Genomic DNA, 10392 nt, shown 5'->3' with positions numbered 1-10392 from the left:
ACTCAGTAAACGTAACCTCAGACACCCACTCAGTAAACGTAACCTCAGATACCCACTCAGTAAACATAACTTCTGCGAGCATGCTTCTCAATCTTCAGTCATCCGCTTTCTGTGCATGTGTTTTTTTTAGGTCACGTGTTGCTGCTTTAGCCCTTTTAAAGCATTTTTACTGTTTGCTGGAACGGCACACGGCTCCGTTGTCATCTGGGATTTGAGAGAAGACTCAAGGCTACATCACTCTGTGAAGCTTAACGATGGTTTCTGGACGTTCCGGACAGCCACATTTTCCACTGGTCAGTGTCATCTGCCTGCTAACTGTGTTGTCTTCTAGAAAAGCCACACAGATTCGAGGAACAGAGCTTGACATGTATTTGCATCTATTTATTCCCATTATCCCAGAGGATGGGGTCTGACCTGTGGGCAAAACAGGCACTTGATAAATAGAAAAAGCAAAAATTGATTCCACTCATGCTTACCTAGTAGCTAAGAATGACTCAAATTTCCTTTCTTATTAAATTTGTGGATTCCAAAAAATCCTCGATGAAATTACCTTTAATTTTAAAGTAGCTTGAGGCATCTGGGCACGTGTGTGCTCTGGAGCAAAGTTAGCTCACACTAGGGTTTCGAGAAAAGCCAGTGGCCCTGAGCCTGCCAGGAACAGCACAGTGGGGCCTCCCTGTGCCTCGGTTTGACCTGGGTGGACGTTCATGCCACGCCGTGCCCAGCCACCACAACAGGTACCCGGCATGAATGTTTCCTGTGTTCTGGGACTTGCCCTGGGGTGTACTATACATTGTCTCATTTAATTCTGATAGCCCTGAATCCCAGCTGTGCAGGAACATGCAGCGTTTGTGTACGGTCACACTGACAACGTGGCGGGGCCTGCACTCAGACCCCATACCACACCCTGCACCACCCCTTCCCAGTAGGGATGCTGTGGACTGAAGGTGCAGGCCGAGGTGGTCACTCAGCCTCCGTGTGGCTTTATTATCACAGATGCGTATGTGTCTGTATGTGTATCTCTACATTGTACATAAAAGAGCCACTTTAAAAATTCCCCAACAATGCATTGTGCCCCTCTGGGGCAATATTGCTGCTAAGACTGTTTGAATTTATAGATCACTTATGGGTTGTAATCCTATTTTAAAAGATATCTTTTAAATAATCTTTGCCCTTTCTAACTGCTGCTGCTAATACTAAAAAATTTTTGAATTCAGCACCATTTTAAAAAACATTAAACCTCTGGACTGTACATACAAATAAATTTTTTCGTTGAAATGCATCCTTTTTTTTTTTTTTTTTTTTTTNTGTAAATGTGCATGAATGCTGTTGCAATAAATAAAACACAAATTCATAGAAAAACTTCCCTGAGTTTCCAGTCACATTTACCATAATTTTTTTTTTTTTGAGATGGGGTCTGGCTCTGTAGCCCAGGCCGGAGTATGTAGCGTGACCTGGGCCCACTGCAACTTCTGCCTCCCAGGTTCAGGTGACTCTCCTGCCTCAGCCTCTTGAGTATCTGGGATTACAGGTGCCTGCCGCCAATGCCTGGCTGATTTTTGTATTTTGAGTAGAGACGAGGTTTCTCCACGTTGGCCAGGCTGGTCTCAAACTCCTGACCTCAGGTGATCTGCTGACCTTGGCCTCTCAAAGTGCTGGGATTACAGGCATGAGCCACCGTGCCCAGCCTTGTCTTTGAAATATTACCAATAAAACCTACAAAGTTTTAAATAAACTCTCAGTAATGAGGAGCTGTGGAACTTGTGATTCAGAGCATGAGTCAGAGGAGCCGTATTCTCTCCTGGGAGACCAGCCTTTCCTCAGCTAAGCCTGCAGCACTTCATCTGATCCTCTGCCTTAGAAACCTGTAATTTATTCTTAATTTCTGAGATGGTTTTATCTTTCTCTTCAGTTTTTTTCCTAAGTTCAATCCCAATTCCCATGTCATTTCTTGCTTTTTTTTTGGGTGTAATTCTGTTCTTGATTTCTGATTCCAGGTGTTTTTGTCTTGTTTGTTTTGATATGTTTCCTGATGGCCTTTGAAGAGATGTGATTCCATTTGGAATGTTGAATTTTGTGTCTTCTGCCTTGTGCTTATTTTTAGGAGGGAGAATTTTCATCAGCTGAAATGCTTTGATTTACTTTTTTCTGTTTTCTTCTTATAGTAGCTTTCTATGGAGTTTGGCTTTGTTCTACTCGTAGATATTCTGTAGATGGATGTTTTAGGTCAGTGAGCTTTGCTTTATTGATTTGTGACAGGTATTGTTTTAGTGGGGATTGTGCCTCGAGGTAGCAATAGCTGGGGTGGGTTTGTCTCTGATTTCTCTCCTGCTGCCAGTTGTCTGGTGTGTGTGTGTTGGGGGGGGTCACCCCCCTTTCCTGTTCACCCCCCCTTCCCCTCAGCAGTGCTGCTCCAACCTCTGCCTCCCAGCCCTTTCCCCTCCGCTATGTGAGTTGCCTCCAGGACTTGGCCTCACAGGGAAGACCCTCTTTGAGTTTCCTTTCTGGCTGTGGCCTTGCAGGGAGATGCTCTCTGAGTTTCTTTTCGGTCGTCCAGGATCTGGCCCTGCAGGGGGACCCCCTCTCTCTGAGTTTCCTTTTGGGCTGCTGTACACTCTCTTTGCCTTTAGTTTTAGCTTTCTTCCTGCCCTCCAGACCCATAGACCCGAGGGGCTGGTACGCTCTGCGGGAACTGGCGCTTTTTCTCTTACAGGAGAGGAGGGGTCTGGGGCCTCTGTGACCTAGGAATGTGAAAGTTGTGGTCCTGTGTCAGTTTTGTGCGTGGTCTGTGTTGGTCTTGGGTGTTTTGGGAAGATGTGTAGAGAGAGTTGGATCTGTGAGACCCAGAAGCCCCTCATGTTTGTCTACGTGTGATGCAAACTGCATTTCTGCAACATATTACTTACGTGGGGGTGCTGTTGGCTTTTGAACTCCAGATGGAATCCTTACCTCAGTGAACCACCAAAGCCCTCTTCAAGCAATAGAATCTATCTCAGCGTCTGTCCACAAAAAGCAGAGCTTTGTGCTTTCACCGTTTTCTACTCAAGAAGGTACATGATTCTTCACTGTCTTAAAATCCTTAATAGTTGTGAAATATGGTTTCCTTATTTAAGGCCATTTCTTTCTGTTTTCATCAGAAATGTCAGGTTTGTCCTTCCACATCGCTTCCTTGGATGAGAGTGGGGTTCTCAACGTGTGGGTGAGTAGGGGCCAGGATGTGCACACGCGGGGCCTGAGTGAGATGGCCTGGGTGGAGATGGTGCCTGAATGGCGCAGGGGTAAGGGCCCAGTTAGCTAAGGTGGGAAATGCAGAGCAGGACTGGGCTTACTGGTCTTGTGCAGAAGGGATGCAAAATGTCTCACATGGCAGGTTCGGGGCCTTTCTGTGACAGCAAAATAGGAACCTCATACAGGGCTTTGGGGACATGGAACGTAAGTGGGAAGGGAACAAAATGTCAGGGCTGAGATCACGCTGGCCTGCCTTGTGTTGGAGGATGTGCCAAGACTGTTGATTAAGTCACCAAGTAAAGAGAACATGAAGAGATCAAAGCAAAGTAGTCAGTAGCTTGTAAAATGTCAGTTCTGAGGCTAAAGATCAGTCTCTTTTTCTGGGGCAGTTATGTTTTAGTACCTATTAAAGTACTCCATCTTAATTAGAGCTATGCCTTGCTTAGGTTAATACTTATAAAATGTATCAATATTCATTTTCAATATTCTGTTTTTAGGTGGTTGTTGAATTACCAAAGGCAGACATCGCAGGCTCAATAAGTGAATTAGGTAACTATTGAATAAAAAAGTTAATTTTACTGTTTTCTAAAACGAATAGAGATTAAAGGTACTGATAACTGCAGTGACTCATGTTCGGAGCCTTAGCACATTGGGAATCTGAGGCAGGAGGATTGCTTGGACCTAGGGTTTGAGACCAGCCTGGGCAAGATAGCGAGACCCCGTCTCTACAAAAAAAATACAAAAATTGGCTGGGTGTGGTGGTGCACACCTATAGCCCTAGCTGCTTGGGAGGATAAGGTGGGAGGATTATATGAGCCCAACAGTTTGAGACTGCAGTGAGCCATGATCATGCCACTACACTCCAGCCTGGGTGATGTAGTGAGACCTTGTCTCTCTGTTTAAAAGAAAAAAAAAAGATACCAATAACTACTTTGAAAAATATGAATTACTACCTGAAAAATAAACACTAAAGTTGTATGTCATATATAGCCTTATCAGCTGTGACCAGTCATCTCAGTTAACTAGAATAATCAAATGATAGTCTAAATGAAATTTTCTTTTTTTTTTTTTTTTTTTTTTTGAGACAGAGCCTTGGTCTGTCGCCCCGGCTGGAGTGCAGTGGTGTGATCTTGGCTCACTGCAACCTCTGCCTCCAATGTTCAAACAACTCTCCTGTCTCAGCCTTCCAAGTAGCTAGGATTACAGGCACCCACCACCACGTCCAGCTAATCTTTGTATTTTTAGTAGAGACAGGGTTTTGCCATGTTGGTCAGGCTGGTCTGGAACTACTGACCTCGTGATCCACCCGCCTTAGTCTCCCAAAGTGTTGGGATTACAGGCATGAGCCACTGCGCCCGGGCTCTGAGTGAATGTTTTGATCTTAGTATGGTTTAATGAGTTCTGTTTACCGCTAAGTACCATTCATTCGCCTCTGTCAGACAAGTCAAGGACAGCTGTATTCTGCAGCCATGTCTGACATATTTCAGGTGTCTGAGTCCTTGAATGGTCATTCATTTTTTGGGCCTTTTTCCTTTTGGTTTTGGATTTATGACCCCAGGACATATCAGGGACACTGAACGCTACTCCTAAGGGCCCTTAGGCTGGATCCCAGGGTGGCAAAAGTCCCCGGGTCTGGGCAGAGCAGAAACAACTTGAAGCAAAGCTAATAGCACCTCTCACAATTGGCTGCTTTTAATGCTATGAGGTACGGTTTTCAGTTCCAGCAAGGTTCAGAAGTGACGGAGTAATTCAGTCCTGTTGTGTTCTGTGGCTGAGGTTAGCCCATGTTTGAATCTCAACTTTCTTCTCACCTCATTGGCCTCCCACCACCCAGTTTCTAATGATGAGCCCCCTTTCACCTTGCTTGTATCAGGTGTATTTTCCTGTGTAGATCTGGCAAAAAATAATAGGAGAGAGACCAACTTTGTTCCTAACTTCTTGAGATTAGGGAACAGGGCACTTTAGCCCTTAGAGCCAATGCTGTGTGCTCTGTAGTCATGTGTCTGTGATGGCCCTTCCAAGTTTACTCTTGACTCTGGAGTCACTGTCTTTCTCAGTGTGTTCCTCACATGGGCCCCTCTCTGCTCATGAAGCCGTGCTGCTCTGTGTTGGCCCTTCTGCATGTGGACTCCAGGCTGCTCCTAGAATCCTGGAAGGTCAGAGCCAGGGAGCCTGGCAGGGTCCTGGTGCTGCCTCCTCAACAGACACAGGTCACGCTGTGGATTGGTGACGGGGCAAGACCCACACTATTGGTCTTAGCACCAAGGCTACCTTCACACCCAGGGTTACTCCCCAAATGCCCAGAACTCTTGTGACCTTGAGAGTTCATCTTGAGGCTGGTTGTGCTGTGAACTTGTGACATGACCAAAGTACTTTTCAAGCAAATATGGGTGGTACTGGGGAGATAATTTATGTTTATAGTCAGTTGATAATCTGGCTATGGAGACAAAATCATTTTGCATAAAAAGTATTTGCATAAAAATGTTTTATATTCACAATGGTCCTACAAAGGATATCCGGGGTGGTGAGTATTTCATTTTAAAATATTGCTGTATAAAAATATCCTTTCTCCACTGATTCACTTAACCAAACTTGTAACCATGTTCTAGCCTTGACTTTAGGAAGGGAGGATGTTCAGACCAGCCTGTAGTTCAGGGTGGTTGCAAACTCTGTGTAGGTTTTGGATGAGTGGCTGTTGGAGAGCTGAAGTCTCAGAAGCAGTCAGCCAGCATTGTTTTACAAAATGTTCTCTGCATAAGCTGGGTCCAGTTCTAGGTGCCAGGAGACCCGGGCGAAGACCCCAGCCCGGAAGAGGGCGAGTGGTTGTGGACTTGCTGGAGCGGAGGCCCAGTGGGACGGCCCGGCCAGAAAGGCTGCCCATGGGTGGTGGCACGTAGGGGCCAATGGGAGGTCCCGGCCAGAAAGACTGCCCGTGGGTGGTGGCACGTAGGGGCCAACGGGAGGTCCCGGCCAGAAAGGCTGCCCATGGGTGGTAGCACGTAGGGGCCAACGGGAGATCCCGGCCAGAAAGGCTGCCCATGGGTGGTGGCACGTAGGGGCCAACGGGAGGTCCCGGTCAGAAAGGCTGCCCATGGGTGGTGTCACGTAGGGGCCAACGGGAGGTCCCGGCCAGAAAGGCTGCCCGTGGGTGGTGGCGTGGGAACCAAGACACGAGTTAGGGGGTGTGCAGGGAAGCCTCATATTTGTGAATGGTAGCATTGACCCTTCTTCATCGTGGTTGTGACTGGTAGGAGATGCGCAGTGCAGCTACAGGGACCCTGCCCAGCGGCAGGGGGGTTTATTTCTATCTCCTTTTGATTCATCTGCTCCCAGAGTTCTAGGCAATGCCTTGCCCAGAATTTAGGTTTTAATATCCTTAAATTTCTAGTTTTTCCCCTTGCAGTAGTTTTAAAGACGGAAAGTGATATTGGGAGCAGATACAAGAAGCAAAACCAGTAGATGGCTGAGGAGTCAGCGTTGTAGCCATGGACACTTTCAGGATAGAAAGGAAAAGCAGTCAGGCCTCAGAGCCATGGCTCTGTGTTGTTTGAGAGGGAAGCTGGAGAAGCTGGTGGAGTGGAGAGTGAGACCGGATGCGCTCGGCCGAGGAGTCACCCTGCCTCCTGTGCATTCTGCCTGGAGACCAGCAGATTTTTGAGTCTCTGGGATGATGGAGAGGGAGGTCCTACAGGTTTCCTGTGGGCATTGGAGCCCTGGGGGACATTTACGGGGCGTTTAGTGCTGTGATCTAAGGCTTGTTTAGTGTATATACATTCGTACACACGTGTGGATTGCTTACCACCCTTATTTTTATCAGATCAAAAGATACAAAGGCTCCCAGATCATGATTCTACAATCTTTCTTCCCATAAGGGTTTGAACTGTGAATTCTTGATTGTTCTCCTAAGGTAGTGACCCTCACCCACAGGGAGGGAGGGATGCTGTGTATTGATTTACATTTGATGTTATTTCCTAACACATATTTAAGCAATGAAAAACAATTCCAGGCAACTATAACTGGATTTTGATTTAGCTTCTGTTGAAAGATGGATTTATTTTGCTTCATCTGTTTTTAGGTCTGATGCCTGGAGGGAGGGTCAAGCTGGTGCATAGTGCTCTGATCCAGTTGGGTGACAGGTAAGATGTGAGGGAAAATGCTTCACTATCTTACAAAGACCTGGAAGGAAAATAACATTGGGGAATTGCATATACAGTAAATGGTCAGCTTTTGCAATGAAGAAGTCCATTTTCTCACATTGTATTTTGACTGTTTTGTCTTTTTATTATGAGTTTTTTAAAGACGGAGTTTCGCTGTTTTTGCCCACGCTGGAGTGCAGTGGCACGATCTTGGCTCACTGCAACCTCCGCCTCCCAGGTTCAAGCGATTCTCCTGTCTGAGCCTCCTGAGTAGCTGGGATTGCAGGTGCCTGCCACCACACCCAGCTAATTTTTATATTTTTAGTAGAGATGGGGTTTCATCATATTGGTCAGGCTGGTCTGAAATGCCTGACCTCAGGTTATCTGCCTGCCTCAGCCTCCCAAAGTGTTGGGATTACAGGCGTGAGCCACCTTGCCCAGCCTTGTTTAGTCCATCATTAATAAGTGAATGTAATAAATGCAGCTTCCGGGTGTAGAGCTAATTTTTAAGTAGAGGCTACTTTCTGTCTTTTAAATTGGTCTTATTTAACTGTTCTTCAGTTCTTATGAAACCCAGAGGTTAAGCTTACATAAAGTTGCAGGAACCAGAAACATTGATAAAAAGTTTTATTCAGAGAGTTAGATTTCTGCTTTTACTTATACAACTTAATGTGACATAAAAATTCTTCACAAATGTACAAATATTGTTTATGGTATGTATATGTTTTATGTTAATTTATTTCCCAAATATCTTTTCTTGTTCACTGCACTCAGGGGTCAACTATCAACATTTGAATTACTCTTGAACAATTTGGGGGCCTGATTCCTCCTGTGGGTTGGGTTTTACTCAGAAAACCTGTGGGTTGTGTTAATGAATTCATGCATGCTTAGAGACTTATGAAAGTGAGTCAATTACATTTTAAAAAGTCATTTCCTGTATTGCAGAGCCAAACATACATGGTTCCTGGGCTAACCCCTGACCCCACCAGCCTCTGCAGTTCTCTTGCTGAGTTTCTTTATGACTTCTCATCTCTACCAGGGTCCTTTTCGCTTTATACTGTGCATCATATTTATCTTTAGCTATCAGCTTCTCCTGTACTTAACTGCACACACACTCTTTGAAGGAAAGTGTCTAATCTATCCGACGTTTGGGTTTTTTCTTACCCAAAAACTCCTAGCAGTGTCTTCCTGAGATCCATGCATAATAAATGTTCCTTCATACTCTGCTCAACCAACCATGTTGAGTTTATTCTACTTGCCAGGCTTTGTAGTATTAGGCAGGAGCATGTTCCCTCAAGGCCCTCCAAGAAGGAGGCAGATGAGTCAACGCTATATGATTGCAGGTGGGGCTCCCTGCTTTCACAGGAAAAAGGCTCTGCAGTGGAGTTCAGAGTGAGGATGTTTCTTAAGTAGTTCCTTGGGATCACTGCCTGGGAGAGGGTGGGGAGGATGCAGAATTGGGCTGAGAGGAGGAGCTGAGCTGTGAGGCAGGCCCCATGGCTAATTCTCCAGGGCCGGGGAGTTCTGAGCTGGAATGGCCTCCCAGAATTATGTGGCCGGGCCTTTGTACCCCCTATCCCGTCAGTCACTGAGGGTGAGTGTCCCTGGGAGGCCTCTGCCTGCAGCACCTCTGCAGGTGGGCCCCTGTCCACCAGGGTTGTAGTGCAGAGGATGAGGTGCGCTGTCAGGATGTGCACAGTGTTTGTGGGAGCTCAAAGGATGGGGGCAGTGGGGACATCTTGAGTAGGAAAAGACTGAGCCGGGCCTTTGAGGTGCAGTTAGATGGTCAGAGGAGCAGCACCTGGGAGTGCCCAGAGGCACGTTTGGGGCTGTCAGTGGGTCTGATGTTGAGGGAGACAGATCGGTCAGGCCCCGACGAGTATGTCCGCTGTTTAAAGGGTGTGGACGTTTATCATAAGGTGGTCACAAGCCGTTGCCAGATGTTGAGTCAAGGAGTGGCGCCTCTTGTCTGTGATGTAGATTGGTCAGTGTGGCAGCGGTATAAATTGGTAACAGAAGAAGGGAGGCTGGTGTCAGGGAGAGCAATTTGGAGGCTCTGGAGTGACTGACATGAACAACTAAGATATGAAAAAGCAGCAATCACAGGTTCAGAGGGCTGGACACAGGCTAAAGGGGTAGAACTTATACAACCCAGCAGCTTACCGATGATAGGAGCAGTGGGAGGGAGGAGCCTGGGTTGGTCCCTGCCTCTACCAGCCTGTCTGGTTGGTGACTGGATACCACTTGCCAGATGAGGATAGGGGCAGGGAGGGTTGGGAGTAGCCCAGTGTGGTCCAGTGAGGACAGGCTGAGCTTGTGGTGCCTGTGGAGATGTCCAGGAGGCAGGGGCCTCCATAGCAGAAACCTCAGATAGAGGAAGGGATTTGGGAGTCACCAACCAAGAGGTGACATTTGCAGTCCTGAATGTGGATGGAAAGAGAAAATTGGAGAGCAGGCTGTGGTAGCATGGCCAGATGCTGACTTTGATGATGCGGGCATGGCCAGCGGAGCAACTGTGGGCATCTCTGTGTTACAAATACATATGCCATATAAAGGAAAAAATAAAACTAAGTGTAATTTTTAAAAGGGAAGGAAGATCTCTAAATACCATAATAGGAGGGAGCTTAAAGTTGGTGCCCTAAGCTTTTGAGCTGCTGTGTGATGGCTTGGAGGCAGGATGTCAAGCCCAGCCTATCTCAGGCCTTCTGGGCTGTCTCTGAGGCTTGAGCCCCATGCAGAACCAGTTGATGCATTGGGATTGCCTGAGTCAAGGAGGTAACACTGAGACCCCTGCACAGGACTTTGGAACTCACTGCCCCTGCAGTGATAGGGAAATTCAGAAAGCCTCACCACAGCCAAGGGAAGACAGAGGAGCTTGGAAGAACTTGAAATCCTAAGCTGAGTGTGTGTGGGAACCCACAAGCTGAGATGTTAACATCACTTCTCCTTACCAGTGGCCTCAGTGGGTTCATAGTTAAAGTAGAGGCAAAACCGCCTTGTGGGTAAAGATAAATTTGCATGTTGGGGC

The 10392-nt window shown here is 46.8% G+C and overlaps 1 protein-coding gene across 4 annotated transcripts in view; it reads left to right on the top strand.

Annotated features, from left to right (window-relative positions):
- Nucleotides 1-10392, top strand: part of DYNC2I1 (dynein 2 intermediate chain 1) — a 96778-nt gene that overhangs the window by 65615 nt on the left and 20771 nt on the right. For all 4 annotated transcript variants that reach the window (XM_017519287.2, XM_017519294.2, XM_017519306.2 and 1 more), the window contains exons 17-21: nt 131-293; nt 2937-3050; nt 3138-3199; nt 3726-3777; nt 7304-7364. In XM_017519287.2, coding sequence (XP_017374776.1) covers nt 131-293; nt 2937-3050; nt 3138-3199; nt 3726-3777; nt 7304-7364 — 452 coding nt within the window. The remainder of the gene's footprint in view (nt 1-130; nt 294-2936; nt 3051-3137; nt 3200-3725; nt 3778-7303; nt 7365-10392) is intronic.

This window comes from Cebus imitator, unplaced genomic scaffold (genome assembly GCF_001604975.1).
Source record: "Cebus imitator isolate Cc_AM_T3 unplaced genomic scaffold, Cebus_imitator-1.0 Scaffold20, whole genome shotgun sequence".
Classification (NCBI taxonomy): Eukaryota; Metazoa; Chordata; class Mammalia; order Primates; family Cebidae; genus Cebus; species Cebus imitator.
This window is presented reverse-complemented; position numbering and strand designations above follow the sequence as displayed.